At 38.1% G+C, this 23,843-nt stretch overlaps 1 protein-coding gene across 1 annotated transcript; it reads right to left on the bottom strand.

Annotated features, from left to right (window-relative positions):
• Nucleotides 1-1,111: 1,111 nt before the first annotated feature.
• PSMA6 (proteasome 20S subunit alpha 6) lies at nt 1,112-22,937 on the bottom strand. The gene is made up of 7 exons (XM_045900714.2): nt 22,673-22,937; nt 10,367-10,461; nt 9,806-9,887; nt 8,890-9,045; nt 4,524-4,702; nt 3,146-3,240; nt 1,112-1,335 (listed from the first exon to the last, which is right to left on the bottom strand). Exons 1-7 carry the CDS (start codon nt 22,746-22,748, stop codon nt 1,278-1,280), a joined length of 741 nt encoding a protein of 246 aa, XP_045756670.1. The 5' UTR covers nt 22,749-22,937; the 3' UTR covers nt 1,112-1,277.
• Nucleotides 22,938-23,843: the final 906 nt, after the last annotated feature.

Here is a 23,843-nt window from a genome sequence, read left to right as displayed (position 1 = left end):
CAACCAGCAGCCCCTTGCTTCCCCTTTAGGACACTTTACAACTAATGACTCAGCTCTGAAGAGGATGTGGTTGAAGTTTCCTGCTTTTAGTGGTCACAAGTTCACATGGCCTTCCCTTTTGTTGGTCTGGTGGCTATAGAAACAGGAGCAATTGACTCCAGGGATTTGTATTAGACCAGCAGCCATATTCACCTGTGTGAGGTGTCCTGGGTCTCACCCAGGACAGATGAGGACATGAAATGTATCAACCTTAGAAATTCAAGATTTTTGGATCATCTATAACAATTAGTGGTTCAGGTCACCAGGGAACCACTATGGGGATTAAAAAAAGCCTTAATTCAGGGGGTGCCTGGGTGGCTCAGTCAGTTAAGCATCTAACTCTTGGTTTTGGCTCAGGTCATGATCTCATGGGTCTTGAGATCAAGCCCACATCAGGCTCTGTGCTCAGAGGTGCTCTGCTTTAACATTCTGTCCCTCTGCACCCCCCCCTCCACATTCTCCAAAATAACTAAATCTTTAAAAACCTAATTCTATTCATTAATAATTATTCTGAATATACTTTTCCCCTTAATGTTGTTTATAGTGGCATCTCTACTATAGACCCATTCCTTAAAGTCTGCTTTAAATAATTTTAAGGCAGCATACACATATTCTACTTTCAAGCCCTACTGTTTCTCAAAGGTAACTGCAATGTTGCTCTTAAAAATACTGGATCTTATGGAGTACAGATTAAATGTGTATGTCAAAACCTCTGAATAATAATAATGCCAATCTTTTCACTATAGTTAAAACCTCCAAGAGCACTTGGAGTCTAGGTTCAGAAATATCCCATTCGAATGAATGAAGTATTGAAAATAAAGGCCTTGCCTTACACGCCAGCTTACAGTCAGAGCAAGTTTTGAAACCAGAGTTTTTAGTTTGCCATTTATGAGTTAGGCCATATAACTATAGTTTAAACTTCTGCCCGTTAAGTTCCTGAAGCCAAAGAAACTTGGATCTCTGTCAACAAAATGAGTAAAGCTACAATGTGGGGATGGTGAACATTTAACAGTCTGCATGCACCAAGAGGCTTACTACTTAAAACTAGAGGGGAAATTAAGACAAGATGCAATTATTTTCCAAAAGCACTGTTTTTATTTATACAGAGTCCTAACCACTTCAGCGGCAGGGCAGGAGTGGGAGAGGTTCCTTTTTCAATCCAGGGGCCTCCATAATGTTGGTCTGTTGCTACCACACAGGCAAGTGGCGTCATGGATTTGGTAAACTAACTACAATGTTTAGTCTCTCTCTGCTAGAGCAACAAGGTGAGCATCAATCTCTGCTTCTGAAAGAATCCTAGAAGGCAAGGGGAAAAAACCCACAACCATTTTACTTTTTGAAAACTTTTATTATGTAAAATTGCAAACACACATGGAAGAATAGATAGTAATGAATTCCTGTGTACCTAACACCCAATTTCAACAATTATCAATAATTTATAGCTACTATCTTAAAAATCTGTATACCCACCACTCATCCGTTCAGATTATTTTGAAAGAATTCCCAAATATTTTATCAACTTCATCTATATACAAAAACATTTACTTCTTTGACATCAGATCAAAAATTAGGTCTTCTGAAAATAAGACCTTTTAGTTGCAGCTATGATAGAAAATAATTAAACTAAATATAAAGCTAACTATACATAATGTATTCATGTATCCTATTTTAGCTCCTATGTCAAAATGCCTTTACACTTTGTGTAACTCAAGTTTCTGTCAGCTGAGAGACAAGGCACTTCATGATGAACACATATTTCCTCCAAAGAAATCAAATGCTCGGCAACCTTTAATGTGACCTATTACTGCTGGACTTCTAAACAGTGAAATTCGTCAAAGTGACATTTTTTAGTGCAGACTGGGGCAATATAAGTAATTTATATAGTAGTTGTTGATGCTTATGTTATATATTGTAGTTATTATTTAAGCATACTTCCTACCATCAAATTTATAAAGTTCTTCAGAACTTTCTGAAGATACAAGTTCTTTGGTTTCTTACCTATTTAACTAATAGATGGAAATCAAAATGTTAAAAGCTATCAGAGGGTCTCAGAATAGAAAAGAAAAAAGAACCTGCAGGTCCTTTAAGCAGATTCATAAACTGCTCCTGCTAGAACAGTACTGCTAAAACAAAACAAAACATACAACTATTTTCTACAGGAAAAAAAAAAAGAGGATTCACAATTTTTTTAATTCTATGAATTTTTCTTATATCGTTCATGTTTAAATCACTTACCTGCAGGCAACAAAAAGAGTAAATTGGGGGGGGAAAAAAGCATAGTAACAAAAAACTCTTCAAGCCAGTTAAGCTTAGTTTACCACCTTTTTCCCCACCCCTAACCATGACCAAGTGTCCGTGTAACTGTGACCTAAGAGTAGATACAAATAATAGCTAACATGCCTTCCAGCACTTCCTTGCATCTATGGATTTAACTGAAATATTTTTCATAAGCACATCCAGGTTCCTGGTAATAAGTAAACCACCTTGCAGGGTTCTGGGAGAATTAAGTGAGATGGTATATGTTAAGCACCCAGTACAGATTTGACTCATGGAAGCTATAAGGTTGATTTTCGGGAGTTAGTCACTTAGTAAGAACAGACAAGCATCCAGCATCTGTAATTCAATTAGCTGTATTCAAAATTTGGGGTTTCCCAAGATCTCCAGATAGGGTCTAATGTAGATCAGTATTTCATACTGCTCTTCAAAGCTCCACTTAACTAACCACTAAATAATCAAAGCTCCACCTCAAAAAACTAAATACTACTACTACTCTGGGAGATGAATTTCTATTGGCCTTAGGCTAAAAAAAGGAAAACACTTATGCTTACTTTACTCCTAACATAGAGAAGGTTATTTTATGTTGCCTCTGATACAGATATAAAACCACTCTGAAATGAGAAAAGCAGTTATGTCTGTCTTAAAGGGACTTCCAATAAATTTTAAAACAGATCTCTCAAATATTGAAGGAAAAAACTGTAAATCTACGTCAAAAAAATGCCTTCCCCCCAAGTTGTAGGATAAACGGACCCATACACCTCTACCTTTCTAGGCTGTAATTTACCTCTTGGCAAACTTCTCTAAGCACTTGGCCGAAAATATAACTCACCTGAATTTAGGATTTTCAACTGTAACTACTCCAACTTCTATTTCTGAAGGTTTGAAATCAATTGATAGAACAGTAGATAGGCATGTAATTGCAGTCTGAAAAAAGTACCAAGATTAAAATTGTATTTTCCAGAGATTCCAAGATTTTCTCATTCCAAGCTTATTCAAAACATGAGTTAACCACAAGCTATTCATTTTTGCTTCATGTTTCAGTGATACATTTCTATAGCCACGTTACTGGCATATTGCTTAATTCTAATATGTTGCCTGCCAATGAGAAGAACTTGCTTATATGAATTCAAGATAAATGAAAGGGGTCCATCAAACGAAACAGGATGATTTACACATAATAGTCTATTTGCGTGATGACGACTACATGCTGGGGACTATGCTAAGCACTTGGGGTGAGAAGGGGGAGAGGATAAACATGAACGATACAGTCTTCCTTCATGGAAAATTTACAGTAAAAAATTTAAGAATGTATTTAAGTGGCTTTGTATCTGATGTGATTAATTACTTATGTAATTATGAACTGCAAGTAAAAAAGACCTTTTAGAAACATTTAAACAGGGCACAGTACCTCCCAGATGAGAACTAGCTTTATATCTCCTGTTAGTATAAATGAGATAATACTGCCAACCAAACATAAAAGTATCAGATAGCAATTTTCTTTTGTCATTTATCAGAATCATGTTGTTAGTCTTTAGAATGGCTGCATCTCAGCTCCTCCTTTCCAAAATCCACTAAAATTTTTGTTTTTAACCTCTTGGCAGTAAATAAGAGGCTTCCTTAGTCTAAGGTTACTAAATATTTGTATAAGAATTTTAGCTTGTTGTGTCTATTTAAAATGTCCCAATCGTAATGAATAATCCCCTTAAGATCCCTGCATTAAGTGAGCTCTACTTTTGCATCCCAGATAGATTTTCTCTGCCAAGTTATCCTATGAGCATATATTCTTTTACCCAGATGTTTGTTTCCCTGAGAATTTGGTATGTGGCTGTTTTCCCTTTAGGGCCATAAGAGTAACATCACTAAATTTTTTCACTTTTGCTACTAGGAAGGTTAAGCCTAATTTGAGTCACAACCATGCAGGTCTTATGCCCTAGTTTTGATTCTTATTTTTAGTTACATCTTCCCATTTTATACGTGTTTTGTTGAAAGCAGTCTCAAATACATTATGAAATGAGATAGGGAATTAAGTCAATAAAAGCAGTCCTCATTGTTCCCATGTCGGCTGAATGACACCAATTCTATGAAGCTGACAAACCTGGCTCATGTGATAAACCCAGGAATAGCCTTTATAAATTGTCAATTATACAATGATTTTCACTATTCTAATAGCATTAAAAAAAAAAGTCAGCTCCTTTTGGCTAACTTACTTCCACTGTCTGTTCAAATGTCCAATCAAATTTCTTCTTCACTTTTTTTTCAAGGAAGCTGGTTGACTCCGTTTGTTTAACTCCTGCTGCAGTGGCTTTAAACCCACAGTAGTAACCTGCAGGATCACACTTGTACACCTGAGGGCCTTGTTCTTCATCTATACCAATTAAAATCATACCTAAAAAGAAAGACCCTCATTAAATAGCTTATACTTTTGTACAACACAATTTCTTCTCTCTTAGTATTGTCATAAAGCTGTTGTTGATCATTATTCTGGCCACCTATTTTAGGATAGGTATTTTGCTTTAAAAAACTGATGAAATACAGGTTATTACTATAGATAAATTAGGTAACCAAGAAACTTCCATTTCGCCAAAGGTTTATCACAGATGTTTTTAAAATCTGAACTATCACAAGTGTAATTTACAATTTTCTAATCCTTGCTACTACCCAAAACATGTTTCTTTGATCCCTTGAAATATTACCAAATAAATTTGGGAAGCATATTTTTCATATACTTTCTTTTAGAGAAAATAATATATAATAGTATGTTAAATATTCTACGTAGGTTGACTTACTTAGAACTTCAGTAGTTCTTTAATTTATTTGACCATGGAAGACTTTTCTTTTTTTTTTTTTTTAATTTAAGAGCTTAAGCTTCTTAAGAATTTTGGGCTCCAGGGAACTAAAAGTGTATGGAATACACCTTGGGAATGCTGGCACCAAGTGAAATACAGAGGCTACTTCCTTATCTTCACACTGCCCAACTTTGATACTGCTGGTATACACTCCCCAGTAGTCAAGAGAAACCAAATTCTAAATTCTGTACATAAACTTTGTTATTAAAAATCTAATCATATTGTTATAATGACATATAATTAAAATAAATACCGCCCCCAAACTTCTTTCTACTCAGCAAAGCAGGTAATAAAGTATTTAAGGAATGGCTTAACTCCTGCTTTCTTCTATTTCTAGATCTGAACCTCTTTTATATAAAGGCCTGCCTCGTTTTATAGTGTGTTGCGCTTCGCGGATACCTTTTTTTTTTTTTTTTTAACAAAGGTTTGTAACCACCCTGTGTTGAGCAAGTCTATTTTTTCAATAGGATTTGCTCACTTTGTGTCTGTGTCACATTTTGGTAATTCCTGGAATATTTCAAACTTTTTCATTATTATTATACGTATTATGGTGATCTATGGTCAGTGATTATGACTTGCTGAAAGCTTAGATATTAGCATCTTTAGCAATAAAGTATTTTAAAATTAAGGTATGGTCCATTATCTTTTTAGATATAATGCTATTGTGTACTTAAAAGATTATACCGTAAACATAATTTTTATATGCACTGGGAAACCAAAAAATTCATCTGACTCACTATATTGTGATATTAGCTTTATCGCAGGGGTCTGTACTGAACCTGCAATATCTCCAAGCTATGCTTGGAGTGTCCTCTCTTTTAACATTCAGTATTAACCAATTACTTTATTCACTTTTATAGATGTCTTATAGAGTCTACTAATGAGGAATTTTCAACCTTATTTAATTGATAAACACTATGACAGTGATCAGGTAACTGTGTTTTATTCAAAGGTTATGTCACCCTGTAATTTTCTTTACATGTTATACTTGATATACACAAAGTACATGGCAACACAAAAGAGGTACCCACTTACTGCTCTGGGGGAACAAACACTTCTCTACTTTGGGTCTTGCGAGATGAACAGGGTTTCATAGGTGATAAGGACATGAAAGGCAATCAAGGCACAAGGAACAACAACGTACAAAGGCATCAAGACATGTAAGGTAACAGCACACCCAGACCATGACAAAAGACCCATATACTACTGGCACGTCAGGTGAGAAAGGAAAGCAGGACGTGCAAGAGGCTGCCTGGGAATAAACTATCAGGGGTCTTGCACATCGTATTAAGGAGTTTCGAATTTACACTATATCCAACGAGGAATCAGTTTTTCTAGGGAGCAACAACCAAAATTTGATTTAAAAATGATAATTACGTAGCAACATGGAAGAGAGATGAGGAAAGAGAGAGAAGGGAGAAGAGAGACAAATAAATTAGGCAGCAAAGGTAAGAGATGATGAAGAAGGAAGAGATATTATGGTAAGGCTCAATGACTAACCAGATGACCAGGGAAGGTGGAGTGAGCATAGCAAAGAGAAATTGAGGATGAAAGTAGGAAAATAGCAATGATTTCAAGTCTGAAGTATCTGCGGGACACGGAGGAAGGGACTGGGCTAATGCTAATGTGGCAGTGATTGCCTGTATACAGGTAGTAAATGAAAGCATGAACTCAAGGGTGATCTCTGGGTGATCTCACCCAGACAGAACCAAGAGGGAGAGAATGACCACAGAGAAAACCTGGTGAGCAAAAACATTTAAAAGAAAAGCAAAAGAGGATGAGAGTGAGGAAGAGTATCACTGAAGAAACTGAGGGAGCATTCTCATATGAGAGTCCAAAAATAGGGTCAGATATTGAAGAAAAATCATTACAGTGATAATTCTCATAAATGACACAACACAGAAACAAATGTGCTGATTTTTTTAGGCTACTGTACTACATTAAATCTAAAATCAGTAAATCTCATCTCTCTCCCAAGAGAATTTTACTTATTTTTTTTAAAGGTAATGTAGTCTAAAAATATGAATCACAGGAATATGTGTGTGAGCCTGATTCTTTAGGGTGGTCAAAAAAAAAAAAAAAAAAAGATCTACAGTGTTAAGATGCCTAATATAGGCATTTCCATTGAAAGCGTAATCTGGAATTACAGTAAAACCCCCAGAACAACAACAGCCCAATATGACAGTGACTCGGATCTTTCAAATCAGACACCCTTAAAAGAAATATTTTGGTAGAAAGTCTAATAGCATCTAAAGCTTAAAAGATAATGCCTAACAAAAATGAACTATTGGGACTTCATCAAGATAAAAAGCTTTTGCAAAGCAAAGGAAACAGTCAACAAAACCAAAAGACAACCGACAGAATGGGAGAAGATATTTGCAAATGACATATCAGATAAAGGGCTAGTATCCAAAATCTATAAAGAACTCATCAAACTCAACACCCAAAGAACAAAGAATCCAATCAAGAAATGGGCAGAAGACATGAACAGACATTTTTCCAAAGACATCCAAATGGCCAACAGACACATGAAAAAGTGCTCAATATCGCTCAGCATCAGGGAAATCCACATCAAAACCTCAATGAGATACCACCTCACACCAGTCAGAATGGCTAAAATTAACAAGTCAGGAAACGACAGATGTTGGCAGGGATGCGGAGAAAGGGGAACCCTCCTACACTGTTGGTGGGAATGCAAGCTGGTGCAGCCACTCTGGAAAACTGTATGGAGGTTCCTCAAAAAGTTGAAAATAGAGCTACCATATGATCCAGCAATTGCACTACTGGTTATTTACCCCAAAGATACAAAAGTAGGGATCCGAAGGGGTACGTGCACCCCGATGTTTATAGCAGCAATGTCCACAATAGCCAAACTGTGGAAAGAGCCAAGATGTCCATCGACAGATGACTGGATAAAGAAGATGTGGTATATATATACAATGGAATATTATGCAGCCATCAAAAGGAATGAGATCTTGCCATTTGCAACGACGTGGATGGAACTGGAGGGTATTATGTTGAGTGAAATAAGTCAAAAAGAGAAAGACATGTATCATATGATCTCACTGATATGAGGAATTCTTAATCGCAGGAAACAAACTGAGGGTTGTTGGAGTGGGGGGTGGGGTGGGAGGGATGGGGGGACTGGGTGATAGACACTGGGGAGGGTATGTACTCTGGTAAGCGCTGTGAATTGTGCAAGACTGTTGAATCTCAGATCTGTACCTCTGAAACAAATAATGCAATATATGTTAAGAAAAAAAAAAAGAAGAAGAAGAAGGTAGCGGGAGGGGAAGAATGAAACGGGGGAAATCGGAGGGGTAGACGAACCATGAGAGACGATGGACTCTGAAAAACAAACAGGGCTCTAGAGGGGAGGGGGGTGGGAGGATGGGTTAGCCTGGTGGTGGGTATTGAGGAGGGCACATTCTGCATGGAGCACTGGGTGTTGTGCACAAACAATGAATCATGGAACACTTCATCTAAAACTAATGATGTAATGTATGGGGATTAACATAAGAATAAAAAAAAAAAAAGATAATGCCTAAAATACTACTGTGAAACCTACTCTTCATTGCTGATTTATTATAAAGAGTTCCTCATCTTATATAATTTCCAAAAACCACATGTTCAGAACCCAAGTGTTATTGCAATAACTTTATTCATATTCTCTAAAAAAAACCCATGTAATTCATCAATTCTTTGGGAGTCTTCTTAGCATACTTACAACAACCAAGAGGCCTCATTTCAGCATTCTGTGTGTAGACCTGAGAAATATCAGCAATTCTTTTGCACAGCATGTCCACAGGAATCTCATAGCCATACTTGTATTTCCAATTAGCTGCCTCATAGCGTGCCCTCTGTACCTGGGATCTGCTGTCAGCTTAGAGCATAAAAAACCCAAGTTTATTACTTTAGAGGAAAGAGTGAACCTCAAAATCAGACAATTTTCAATTTTCCATATATAAAAATACACACACACACACACACACATATATAAAATCTCCACTATGACTTAACAAAAGCAGAAGTGGTCCACTATGGCTTTTTCTATCACTAATGAATAGTCAATGACTCAGCAACAAGTACATGACAAAAAAGGAAAACATTTTTAAAAGATGGAGTTCCACACACAGCACTGGACTTTCATGCTGAGCCCTTCATCAGCTGTCAAAATAGTTCCTGCAGGTAGCTAATAATTCCCAAAAGAACAAGTTTTAAGGAGAGAGAATAATGTTTCTCTTGATCTTTTCTGTAGGCTTGAATTTTCCCTTGATTTTAGAAAATAGAAACCCAAAGTAATTTTTATAATTCTCATTTACTTCTAACAGTGTCATTATTACCAGGTTTGAAATATACTTGCATCTCCTTTAACTATTAACTATATATGAAATCAATGTCCATGAGAGGGGCTTCAGCCCAGTTTCACTGAAAGCAGTAGCAACAGAGATCTAATTCTATTATACTTATAATTTCAAAAACCTCGTAGTACTCTGAATATACTGATATTAGCCTTGGAAGACTGCAAATCTACTCCTATTATTTGCCAATGAGGCACTAAATGGAGCCTTTTAAAAATTAATACAAAACTCAAAAATAATTTGAAGAAAATAACAAATCTAAGTAGACATCGAGCCAATTACCTGTCATTCCTGTCATCACACAGCCAATGTTTTCAGTTATCTTGAATAAGTGAGTCACTGTGCTGGAATCCAATAATTTGTCCTAATGAACAAAATAAATCAAGATAACTTTTTAAAAACCAGAGGTCTCTGTGCAGTGATAAAAAATACTATAAAATTGTAGCAATAAACTATGTAATATATGTTTTCTGTTCATTTTATAGATAAAATCAGTTTTTAAAAAAGGCAGGGAGGAGACTCTGTCTTCCTTATTTAGATGACAGGTTTCCTGTGGGAAAGAACTATAGCTCACCAAAGCCTGTTTCAAGGTCCCCGAAGACAAAAGACCTAGAATTCCCACTGTACTTATAATCATACCACAAAGCTCAATATATTAACTCTGTCTACTCAGTTAAACCGTCCATAGCTACTCAGTAAATACTTGTTGAATGAAACAGGAAAATAGAGGCAAAGCAAGAATAATGTGAATGTATAGAGGTAGTCATATGCCTTTGCACAAACTCATAAAAAATCCTTGCATTATATTCTGTAACAATTGGCTATCTGGGCAGTATTACTTACAGGTACTTTCTTCTGTGTGACAATTACTGCACAGTCTTTCCCTCTGACAGCTACCGATGTAAGGCCACCCTGGTTAATAGCCTTAAAAGCATATTCTGGAAAATAGTGTTTTGAGAAGGTGGAATAAATTATTAGATTCATGCAATGGCATAAAAGCAGTCATTAAAAAGAATGAGCTAGAGCTATATGAACTAACACGGAGTTAGTTGCAAAGTCAAAATAATAATAATAATAATGATAATAATAAATCATAGTTAAACCAACTCCATTTCTTTCCATTTTAGTTTACTGTAATCATTTTCATCAGGATCAAGTACCAAATTTCCAATAAAGACTTAATTTATCATATCAAATCTTTATCAATTACATCTTATCATTTTAAAAGTCTGTTTTGTGGCCATTATTTCTACCAAATCTGGTTTTCCTGGGTCAAATTCCAGTTGCTCTAAATTTTCTCCAGATTTACTAGTTCTGTTAATTTTGGCCAGTAACTAGTTTGACTCTATGCAATTTTAATTGCTGTTAGATTACCCTGCATTGTTTTTTTTCTCCCTACCAAGTTGAAATTTTCTGGATCATGGTTTTTCCAATCTTCATGATACCTAAAACAAGGATCCTTGAGTTTGTCTATGACAAACTTCAGCTTGTGAACTTCCAGCTGCTGTCAGACCATTCCCTAGGTTAAAACAGATGAATCAAAGTGGTAGAATGCAAACAAACTACTTTGGCATCATGCAGTATAGCTGATAGTGACTGCCTCTGGAAGACAGAATTACAGATGAGACTACTCCTTTCTATGCTATGTATTTCTATAATATTTAAATCTAATTTAAACATGTATTTTGTAATTATAAAAACAACAGCAGAAATACATGCTCACTGTAGAAAATATGGGGAATATAGAAGATAATGTAAAAGAAAAAAATACTCGTAACTCCAATCATTATCTATATTTTGACATAATAGATGTTTTAAAAATTCTGTCAAGTATTACTGCGGGCATTGGGTCTGAAGCCTGGCCTCATCATCTCTTCAAAAGCCAACTGGTAATGAGGACCAGCTGAAAAAAGATACTATCTATGCCAAAGAATTTCCTTTAATAGGAGCTATAATAAAAACCCCTTATCAAATATTTCAAAATGGCTATATTTTGAAGACAGAAAAGTAGAGTAAAACGACTCTACCATAAGGGAAATCCTCAAATTTAGCTCAGATTTAATTAGATTACAATTGCTTATTTTTACCACCCCATTACACCACAAATAACTTCTAAAATACAATGTTTCAAAATGCTTCTCAGTTCTGTTTCTCATATGGCCAAAAAGCTTCTACTAGATCAAAACTCCACAGCTAAAAACTGTAAACTCTAAACAAAACAACTACCTGAAGGCACCAGAAAGTGGCCAAAGGTGGGCAGATTCTGGAGGGGGAGACAATGCTTGGAAGAAGGAAATGGCATGAAGTGAGTTTCCCGTCTTCATGGCTTACAGACCGAGTGCAGGCCCTGGTCAGGGCTAAACACCCATAGAAAATTCAGTCTCTTTGGCATGAAGAACTAGAGAACAGTTTGGGGGTAACTACAGCTGCAGGAAAATAAGGGAAAGAAAGGAGAGAGCCAGAGAGGGAGAGTCCCAACCTATATATGTTATCCAAATCTCTGGGTGATTCCATAACCACACATGCACAAGACAGACTCTAGGCAGCTTAGCTAAGGATAAAAGAAAATGAGATTTGAGTTGCCATCCAAATTAACTGCCTGCTAGAACAAATCAACATTGTTTGGAGGAAAAGAGCAGAATCCAAGTCAACAACTTCATTAAATATTAATGGACAAAAGACTCCAATTAAAAGCAGAAACTGGGGGCACCTGGGTGGCTCAGTCGTTAAGCACCTGCCTTCGGCTTGGGTCGTGATCCCAGAGTCCTGGGATCAAGCCCCGTATTGGGCTCCCTGCTCAGCGGGAAGCCTGTTTCTCCCTCTCCCACTCCCCCTGCTTGTGTTCCTGCTGTCGCTCTCTCTCTGTCAAATAAATAAATAAAATCTTAAAAAAAAAAAAATAAAATAAAAGCAGAAACTGTCAGAATGGATAAAAAGGCAAGACTCAAACATGGTTATCTATCACAGACACAGTTTAATAAATGGATGGTAAAAAGAGTACCATATAAACAGTAAGCATCAGGAAGTTGAAGGGACTATATATATTAACATCAGACAAAGTAGAGACTTCAAGGCAATATATCAGAGATAAACAAGTACATTTCCAAAGTAGAAAAATCAATTCATAAGGAAGATACAACAATCACAAATGTATATGCACCTTGTAAGAGTACTTCAAAATACATAAAAGGAAAATGGACAAAATTAAAAAGAGAAATGGCCAAACCCATCCAGTTAAACATTTTAACACCACCACCACACAAGTGAAATAGACATAGATAGACACACACAAAATAGACAAACACTATATGGACCACACAATCAAGCACCTCGACCTCACTACTATCTGTAGACTACTACTGAGGACAACTGAAGAATATACATGCACATGGTATAATACAAATGCACATGGTACCTTTACTAAGATGGAGCATATATTAGAGGCCATAAAACAAGTCTCAATGGATTTTAAAGTACCGAAATCCCTAAATATTTGAAAATTTTAAAACACCTTTCTAAGTAATTCATGAATCAAAGAAATAATCCTAAGAGACATTTAGAAGTATTTTGAACTGACTGGTAATAATATATCAGAATTTGTAGGATGCAGCTGAAAGAAGGAATTTCATGGCTATGGTGGACAGACCCTAAAGTGGCCTACTCTCTACAATCCCTGCCTCCTGGTGTTCACACCTTTGTGTAATGCCCTCATCTTCAGTGTGGACAGAACCTGTAACTGGCTTCTGACAAAGTGAATATGGCAAAGGTGATGGGATGTCATTATCCTGATTACATTATAGAAGACTGCTTTAAAAATAAAAGCAGTAGGTTATCTTCCATAGCATGATAAAATTTCTTCTACCATCATCTTTTTCTAACACATTGTTTTGTCTTACAAAGGTAAATGTCTGCCCCAAATATGAGAAATATGCAAAAATTTAAAAATAAAAATGTTTAGCTAATACAGTTTAATGCTTTTGAGCAAACCCAAACTAATTCCAATTCCTTCATAAATATAAGTGAAATGTAGGCAGATAGTGTTGGATCTAAAATATCAGAGGTAGGGGCGCCTGGGTGGCTCAGTCGTTAAGCGTCTGCCTTCAGCTCAGGTCATGATCCCAGGGTCCTGGGATCGAGCCCTGCATCGGCCTCCCTGCTCAACGGGAAGCCTACTTCTCCCTCTCCCATTCCCCCTGCTTGTGTTCCCTCTCTCGCTGTGTCTCTGTCAAATAAATAAATAAAAAATCTTAAGAAAAATAAAATAAAATAAAGTATTATCAGAGGTAACAATTATGGCATTTATAGATATTAAGTGAACTTACAAATTGATTTACCTGTGAAATGAGTCTAATTTCAGTCCTTAACTGTACCTGTATGTGCCTCATTTATCAATAAAACTACATTTATATATAAAGACTCTGTCTTGCTAGCAGACTAACTCTAGAGATTCCTCTTACTGGCTTGCTAAGTGGCTGTATGGCAAGGAACCATGGGTATCTTCCAGTGAACAGCCAGCAAGCAGCTGGGGCCCTCAGTTCTATACTGAAAGGAAAGGAATTCTGCCAAAATCCTCAGTGAGCTTGAAAGCAGAGTCTTCTCCAGTTGAGCCTCCACATAGGAACACAACCTGGACAGCACTATGATTACAGTCTTGTGATATCCTAGGCAGGCTACTCCTGACCCACAGAAATTGTTGGAGTTAATAAGTGTGTGTTATTTTTAGCTGCTGTTTGTAGTAATTTTTATGCATCATAGAAAACTAATATGCTAGCCTTGTTTATATTAGAAAAGGTATAAAATCAAGGATCGAAGTTTCTACTTTAAGAAGTTTAGTGAAAGGTAAAATAAACCCAGATTTGAAAAAAGGCAACAACAAAGATCAGAAATCAGTAAAATAAACAAAAAGGGAAGTCAGGAAAGTAAAAAATTGATTCTTTGAACAAAAACAACAAACTTGAAATGGGGAGATTATCCCATTGGGCCCCAAGTGCAATCATATGTATCCTTATACAAGAGATGGAGAGGGAGATTTTACACAGAGAAGGTGCTGTGAAGAGGGAGCAGAGATTTGAAGATGCTGGTCTTGATGAGTAGAGCGATGCAGTCCCAACCCAAGGAATGCTGGTGGCCTCCAGAAGTGGAAGAGGCAAGGAATGTATTCTCCTAAGGTCCTGCCTAACATCTTGATTTTGGTCCAGGGAAACTGATTTTAGACTTCTGGTCCCCAGAACTGTTGAGAAAATAAATTTCTTTTTTAAGCCACCAAATCTGGTAATTTGTTACGACAGCCACAGGAAACTAATAAACCCCCCAGCCAGACTAATCAAGAAAATAAGAGAATACAAAAAATAAATAAATAAGAGAATACAAATTGCTCGTACTGGGAATAAGAAAGGGGCTATCATTATAGACATTACAGAAATAAGGCAATATTAAGAAGAGTCATTTATATACAGATGATTCTTTTATCTGGGTCACTATCCTTGACCTTGCCTAATTTCAGCACCACATTTCCAAATGCCTGCTGTTATTACCCAATTGCTCAGAACATGATTTTGGCCTAAGAAATAATCCATCTATGGCTGTAGAGGGATATTAGTTTGCAACATTTACCAACTCTCCTCTTACGTTATATTTTTCATTTACAAACCCGATCTTTCCCATATCTTTGCTTCTTCATGTCCTGCCTCAAGTGCCCTTTCACTCTTATCTCCGCTTAGCCAGCGCTTGCCCTTCCTCCCCAAGCCTCTTCCAGCTCCCACGGATACTTTCTGATTATCACCGATGGGATCCTTCAACCCCTTCTTTGAATTTCTATAGCATTTATTTCACCGCTAGTTTTAGCATTTAGAAGTGTGTATTTTGCCCCTCCACATCCAGATTGGACAGTGAAATAAAGTAGGAACCAAGGAAATTTAAAATTACATTTGCAACCAATATATACTAAATCGAAGGTTGGCCATGGGCCCAATCCAGCTTACTCAAGTTGGTTTAAAATGCAGGGTTTTCTAGGAAGGTTTTAAAAGTCAGAGAAAATAAAATCAGAACTTAGTTTTTCTCAGGAAAAAAAGCTGGGGTAACACTTGACCCTCATTTTTTTTTTTAAGATTATTTATTTGAGAGAGAGAAAGTGCACATGCGTGCAAGTATACGCAAGCTGGAAGGGACAGAGGGAGAGAGAGAGGGGAGAGAAGCAGACTCCCTGATTAGTGCTCATCTCATGACCCTGAGATCATGAAGACCTGAGCCAAAACCAAGTCAGACACTCAACCTACTGTTCCACCCAGGTGCCCCAACCCTCATCCTTACACAGTGAACATCACCTAGGGCTGACACATGTTTTGCAGTTTTTCACAGTTTCCACCACTCCTTGTCATATCTCACCCAGCCTCTTTCATTCACTTACACTACTTATCTGATCTGCTTAAATAATGCAAAAAGATTTAAAAAAATAATGCATTAGATAAAAGTCATAAAAGAGCTACTCCCATCACCACATAAATAAAATTTTGTCCCACAAAATAAAAAATATTTTACATATAAAAAATGCTTCTCACTAGAGAATACAACTGTGAATTTGCCAGGATTCATTAAAGAAGTCCTCTACCGGGCGCCTGGGTGGCTCAGTTGGTTAAGCGACTGCCTTTGGCTCAGGCCATGATCCTGGAGTCCGTGGATCAAGTCCCGCATCGGGCTCCCTGCTCAGCAGGGAGTCTGCTTCTCCCTCGGACCCTCCCCCCTCTCATGTGCTCTCTCTCATTCTCTCTCTCTCAAATAAATAAATAAAATCTTTAAAAAAAAAAAAAAGAAGTCCTCTATCTCCCTCTCTATATAGATTAGTGTTGTCAAATAAAATAGTCATCAGCCATATGTAGCTAACGAGCACTTGAAATGTGGCTAATGCAACTGAGGAACTGATTTTTAATTTAAAGTTCTTAGTTAAGAATACTTTTTCATCTCCTACTTCTCTGAACTTCCCTTCTCAGTCTCCTTCACTGCTTTTACCTCCTCAGCCAGGTCCTTAAATACTGGTATTCCCCGGGATTCTATCATTTCTCCCTATCCCGGGATGATTTTATCCTATATGATCACTACTAACTGTGTCATCTTTAGCTCTGAACCCACACTTGCAAATGACTATTTCTCCGACAGGCATTTCTGAAAATTAATCTTCTCTGTATACCTGCTTCTTTACAGTCTTTATCTCAACAGTTTTACTAACCACTCGAGCTACAAACCTGCATACCATCCTTGACTTCCTCTTCTCTCTCAACAGAGAAATGTTCATTTGTATCTAGGATTTGCTTTAAAATACTCTAACAGAGAGGGGGCAAGCAAAAGGGAATAAAGAGAAAACAAGACTGACAAAATGTTCACAACTGATGAAGCTGGGTGATGGGTATATAAGGGTCATCATACTATTCTATGTACTTTTGTTTGGAATTTTCCATAATCAAATTTTTAAAAATAAAACTCAAGAGTCTCCTCTTCTCCACCCTTTCTCAGTACCTTAGTTCACTCATTAGGGCTTACATGGATTATGGAACAAGTCTCTCCTAATTGGTCTTCCTGTCATCAGTCCCTTTCTACTCTAATTCTACTCAACTCTCCTGCTACCTTACTTAATAATCTTGTCATTTTTCTTCCAGCTATGTCCAAAACTCAAGTAGCAAAGTCCAAACCCTACCATGGCACCCAGATCTCTTCAAAACTTGCTATAATCTGCTCTTCCAGTTGTCACTCTTTATGCTCTGGCTATCCTGACTGACCTATGCACTGGTTCCCCCCAAATTTCTTTATCTAATCAATTCACCTTCTCTGTCGAATCTTTCTTGGCTGTGTCACTTTTTTTTTTTCTTTCTTTCCTTCTTCCTTTTTTTTTTTTTTTGCGTAATCTCTATACCCAACATGGGGCTCAAACCCATATCCCCAAGATCAAGAGCCACACGCTCCCCTGGCTGAGCCAGCCAGGCGCCCCAGGTGTCACTTTCCATAGTAACCTTCTTGTACTGTTATTTTAGTATTCACCATGCTGCACTGTATTTTTCAATAAAATTTTGTATAAATAAATCCCCATAACATTACCACCATAAAATATTTTGTAATAATTTCCAGAAAAATGGAAGCTGCTGGAATAAAGAATCTCGAGATAACATAATAACGAGAGTATCCTCTAAAGAAACACTGGTAGGGTAAAAATATGATAGTTTACAGCATAAGTGAGGATGAAGGCCAATTAAGAAAAAAACAGAACAGCATAAGGGGAGCATTTAAAAGGTGTATTTGTTTTTTAAAGCCAGAATTAAAATGTTGGAAATATTAAACACTACTTCCATCACTAAAGACTGGGGTTTTGGGGTTTTTGGATAAAATTTCAGAAACTTACAAACTAACAAACACTATTACGTTAATCTCCATAATCTGTTCTTGAATGTCCAAAATTATGCAAGACAATGATAACTGATAGCCCATTTCCCATTTTAAATGGAATAAGTTATAATGAATTACACTCAATCCCAAGCCTCCAATTTCTTAAATTGTAACTTTAAATACATAGTAAAATACCTATTTGTAAGTATTAGGCTGAACCATGAGACAGCCACTTTTATAGGTTAAAAAAAAAAGTCAAACATCAGCAGTTTCATATGGTTCAACCTAACAATAAGTCATTAGATTTGAATGTACATTGCCTCCATGACCACAAACAAAATGGTAAATAAATCACTGTTTTGTATAGAGACTTCTCTTTCCCAGTAATCTCTTACTCACTTTGTTTCTTTCCTTATACTTTTCCCCAACACTTTCCCAACTTTTCTGGGAGTCATTTGTATAATACTAGGAAAAAATGGGGGCTCAATATAAAAGATACTGAGACAAAAGTGTTGAGGACAAGCACAATGCCAGACAATGGCTCATAGTATGACCTCCTCAGTGTGACGTTAGCAACAACAGAGATGCACATCCCCTTATGGACACTGGCTTTGCAAGGCCTCTATAGGTGATTCTGAGGTTCTGCCAATTACAAGACTGTAACTCAAGATTTTTCCCGCCCATAATTTTGTTTGAAATGCTGTACTAAGTTTTAAGATAAATGTTTTTTTCCCCCACATAAACTTAGGCTGGAAAAATAAAAATGAATTGAGAGATCTATACATTCTATGAAGTTTAGTTATTAAAAAGAACCGGTTGTTCTACTGGGGCAAGGCAGGTATTCTACAGAATATGTCTCTATTTAATTTCAAAGCTGCGTGTTAGAAACTCTTTGTTATTAAGATTTTTGGAAGCTGTTCATTCTTTGGTCTTCTCCTAACCTTGTAACCTAAATGGAAAGTGCATCTCATTTCATAGTGCCACCTAATATTACCCTTTTAATACCATGATCTTGGGGCGCCTGGGTGGCTCAGTTGGTTAAGTGTCCGACTCTGGGTTTTGGCTCAGGTCATGATCTCAGGGTTGTGAGATCGAGCCCCACAACAGGCCCTGCGCTCAGCGCAGAATCTGCTTGAGATTCTCCGTCTCTGCCCTGCCCCCTGCTCATGTGCTCTCTCTCTCTCTCAAATAAATAAAATCTTAAAAAACAAAACAAAAACACCCTGATCTTTAAGCAGGTGGGGTCATTAGAAATTCTGGCACTGGCATGGGGATGGGGGTTAGAATATGAGGTCTGAAAACATAGCGGTGCGGGCGCCTGGGTGGCTCAGTCGGTTAAGCGACTGCCTTCGGCTCAGGTCATGATCCTGGAGTCCCAGGATCGAGTCCCGCATCGGGCTCCCTGCTCGGCAGGGAGTCTGCTTCTCCCTCTGACCCTCCCCCCTCTCATGTGCTCTCTCTCATTCTCTCTCTGTCAAATAATAAATAAAAAAAAAATCTTAAAAAAAAAAGAAAACATAGTGCTTGATCTCATTACTTTTTTGTGTAGTTATAATACATATGTATTTATGTAAAGACACATATTTCATTTCAAATCTAACTCAAAGAGGGCATGAGAAGTCTGGGTTCAGAAATACTACTTTAAAACGAGTATTTTTTTTTTTTATAGCAAAAGATGCAAACAGTAAGTACTTCTCAGTCCATTATCAGCCACTGAGCACTTAACTATGTGACAGATACTGTTCTATGTACATTGCATCCATTAAGTCATTAAATCCTTAGAGCCCTGTAAGCCCTATTATTTTCATGAAGAAAAGTTCTCATAGTTGGTATGGAGCAGGACTTGAACCCAGGAATCCTGGCTTCAATACCAATGCCAGATTGGTATTTCTAGATTAGAAAACTGTCCTCTCCAGTCTATTTCTACTAGTCCATTTCTTTCCTGTTCCTTATCAATATGCTCCCTTAGATGCAACGAGGCAATGCTCATATCCACCTGGCAGGTAAATTCAAGTGCCACTCCTCTCCCCTCCCTTGCCAGATCTATCCAGCAAAGGATCAGCAAGCAGAAGAGAAAAGCCTGAAAGTAATCAGGTTTACTTTTTTTTTTTTTTAAGATTTTATTTATTTATTTTGAGAGAGAGAGAATGAGAGAGAACACATGAGAGGGGATAGGGTCAGAGGGCAAAGCAGACTCCCTGCCGAGCAGGGAGCCCGATGCAGGACTCGATCCCGGGACTCCAGGATCATGACCTGAGCCGAAGGCAGTAGCTTAACCAACTGAGCCACCCAGGCGCCCATTAATCAGGTTTACTTTGTCCCACCTGGGCCTTAGTTAGATTTCAAAGCTAGGGCCTCTGTGTATAGCTCTACAGTTCACACAAACACACACACACACACACACACCGAATACATTCATTAAAGCTAGGGGCTCTGTGTATAGCTCTACAGTTTACACACACATACACACACACACCCGAATACATTCATTAAAAGAAATTTTTCCATAGTTACTAAAGAGTACAAATGCACAAATGACAATAAAAAATCTTTCTCTTACTCCCTGGGAGCAAACACTGTCAACAGTTTGTTTATAATTATGGTTAGCATTGTAACTTTAAATTTATACCTTTATTTTTTGATTTATCAATTTTAGATTATTTATCTTTTGAGTACCAACTATGGACGATGAGGAGCATACACTCACCTTCCCATTAATCTTTCCTTCCCTGTTATTTCCCCATTTTTGCTCTATTATTTTCCCATTATCAAGGTTAACAATTTGCACTTGTAATTCTTATATGCTTTGATGGATTCTAAAGTTTATAAACTCAAACAGCATTTACAGTATTATCATAATGTACAATTATTTCACTAGAGAACAAAGCATGGATGGACCATAAAAAAGGAAATACTCCATGTCTACAAAGCTACTAATCTAATACACCAAAACAAGAGCCAAATAATCAAAGAGGCACCTAATAACATTTACTGATCACTTAATACTGTGCTAAGTACTCTACATATATCTTATTTAGTCCTCAAAACAACCACACAAGAAGGAATTATTAACCCAACTTTACGAACAGAAACTAAGGCTAACGTTATATATCACTTGCCCAAATTGGCTAGTATGGAGCATGCAGGGATCTTAATCCAGGTATGGCTCCAGGGCCTCAACGCTTCACCACTATACTGCTTGCTCATACTAACTATTCTTTCACTTTCCTTTTCCTAGCAATGTCTAATTAGTGTCCTGATAGCAGAGACAATGTGTTATTCAACAAGCAAGACCTGAAAAATCATCCTGTCTATATATTAAGCTTGTTTTGGACCACATGTTTTATTCCAAATTTTAAAAAATTATTTAACTGACACTCTATCCAGCCTTTCTACTCACCAAATCTGGGAAGCATTAAAAACTACGCTTTATGGCTGGATTTCACAATATGGTATAGAAAAGCAAAGTGTAGATCTGACTTTTCCTGTTTCACATATTTAAAAACCACAAAACAGAACATTCAAAGCAGTGACCCAACAGAAAAATTCTTTAAAACTCAGGAAAAAAACTAAAAATGAAACTTTCTTGAGGATACAGTTATCATCTCTCTTGTTTGATCCTATTTTTCAACTGGGTATGAGTTAAAAGGGTTACTGAATTACCCTTGTTTCTTGCTACATTATACACAGTATGTAGCCATATACAGGATAAGTTTCATTCCAAGTTATCTTTAAATCTAATTCTAAAGTTTACAGGTGAAGAGAACCTCATTTATATGCCAACTCTCTCCTTATGATTTCCAAGCACAGATGATATTACTGTCCTCCCCAAAGCACTGAGGTGCTAAACTCACTCAAAAATCAAAGGATCACGGGGCCAGATATAAATCAGATTCTCCAGATGGCAAGAGGTTAAGGATCCGGGTTATAATTATAACCTAAACGCTGACAGCGCTTCAATCCAACAAAATATACTGTTATATTGAAGGAATGATAACTAGTTTAGGGTTTATTTCCACTAAAGCTGTTTTTCAGGAAACAGCTAGTTCACAGTACCTCACCTACAATTCAGAACCAGCTTTTAAACTATTTAGAAACATTCAGATGTGGGAAAAGGGGATGCTAGTTTCTCTAGAATTGACAACCACTCACTCAATCTGCAGTTTTCCAAAGATGTCCTGAACCCTGTAGATACTTTGAATTTGGCCCTTTTTATTTTTCTTTTTATTCGTTTGTTTACGTATCTGTCACTCCCTTTCAGCTGTGAGCGTCAGTACAGGAGAGTGTCTGACATCTCTGCATCCCCTAGGAGCAGCACAGCGTCTGGCACATAAAAGGTTCTAAATGCCCGTGTGGAATTAACTACGAAAAGTGCATGTTGCAAACAAAGGAAAACGGAGAGGAGCGTTTCAATGGCAAGGTTAAGGAGCCAATTATCCTTTAGAAAAGTACAAACGTTGGGCCCACCCAGGCCAAAATAGAACACGTGAAGAGGCGTCAGGAAGCGAGAGTCAGGCTACCTTCCTTAACTCTTTATTGTGTCCAGGCGGTGCGGCCGCTCACCCCGAAGAGCCCGAGGCCTTCAGCCATCGGGCTCCCGATCCCTGCCTCCACGCAGGAGTGGGAATTCCAGGGGATTGGACCCTGCCTCGGCCTTTCTCCCGTCCCAGCTCCGGCCATGCCTCAGCCGCGGACTACACTCCGGCCGCGTCTGGCTGCTCCAGGCCATACCATGACAGAGCAATTCGAGTGGACCAAAGGCAGACTCGGTTCACTCACCTACTTGGTAGAGCCGGCCCTCGGGTGAAAAAATGGTAATGTGGCGGTCAAAACCAGCGCTGGAACCACGCGACATGTTGCCGCCCCCAATACTTCAAGCACTGTCTCTGAACCTCGTAGCTCTCGCACCAGGCGTACAAATCCCCCCGGAAGTTGCAACGACTACTTCCGGGGCGCCGGCCGGCTTCATCCGCTCTTGCGCGCCGAACTCACGACTCTAGCGTCCGTTCAGGCGCCGAGAGAGCTCCGAGGCCCCACCCCTGGTTGGGGTGGGAAAAGCAGGGGGAGGCCTTCGGTGTGCGCTTGCGCCAGCCCCACGTCGGAGCGCTGCGTACATACCAGGTGAAACTCGGCTTGTGGCGTTTTGGAGCTTTCATCTGGAAAGTGAATTGACCGTAGCAAGGACGAAAAAGATTTCTGGGGGCCCAGAGTAGTGATCTGCCTACCCATGGGACCTAAATGGAGGTGCATTTAAGTCCCTCGTTAGTTTTGGGACGTGTATATCCAGCTTGTGTCTAGATTGCTGGCGTTGTTCCTAATCTATACCCACCCACTTTCCTTCCTACTACAGGGGAAAATGGGTTGCAGCCGCTGCGGCAGTAACCGTTAATTTTAGGTACAGAAGGGAGGGGGTTCTGGTAGCCACTGGAAAGAGCAGAATTTTCTGGCCAGGCAAGATCCTTTTGGCCAGCAACCCCGACAGTTTGTCTTAGAGGTGGAACAGGAAATAGAGGAGTAGTGGAGTAATCATGAAGTTAAGTTGCCTTGATTGATACTGAAGAACAGAAAGGACAGGGCGTATAGCAGGCTGTTGTTGAATAAACTAATGGGAGTAATTCCAAGAGAACTGGGTAGCTCAGGGAGAACAGCAGGTGGCCTTTCAAATCGTAAAATTGTGCCTATTTTGACTTTTCCCGCAGGCACACTCCTATTTAACCAATATAAAATGCAAAACATGACGTTAGGCTAGTGTCGTTCCCCCCCCCCCCCCATAGTTTGTGCACTAGGAAGGCCAGTTATTGCCAAGGTTTCTGGCACTTTAGTGCCTGCTGTAAGTAATACTAAAGTAGGGATTCTTACCTCCTTAATGTATTTTCTCCTAAACTCACTTTGCATTTAAAGGAAAAAAATGTATAAGAACCTCTTAAGGAGTTTAAGGAAGCTCCAATTC

The sequence above is a fragment of the Mirounga angustirostris genome, unplaced genomic scaffold (genome assembly GCF_029215605.1).
Source record: "Mirounga angustirostris isolate CCGP_5_RB_7025 unplaced genomic scaffold, mMirAng1.0.hap1 SCAF_9, whole genome shotgun sequence".
Taxonomy (NCBI): domain Eukaryota; kingdom Metazoa; phylum Chordata; class Mammalia; order Carnivora; family Phocidae; genus Mirounga; species Mirounga angustirostris.
The sequence above is the reverse complement of the archived record's forward strand: the minus strand, read 5'-3'. Positions and strand labels throughout refer to the sequence as shown.

Coding starts and splice junctions, on each gene's coding strand:
- PSMA6 (XM_045900714.2), bottom strand. CDS start 22,748: ATGTCGCGTGGTTCCAGCGCTGGTTTTGACCGCCACATTACCATTTTT. Junction 9,888..10,366: donor TCACACAGAAGAAAGTACCT/GTAAGTAATACT, acceptor TTTGTTCATTAG/GACAAATTATTGGATTCCAG. Junction 4,703..8,889: donor AATGAGGCCTCTTGGTTGTT/GTAAGTATGCTA, acceptor CTTTCTTTTTAG/GTATGATTTTAATTGGTATA.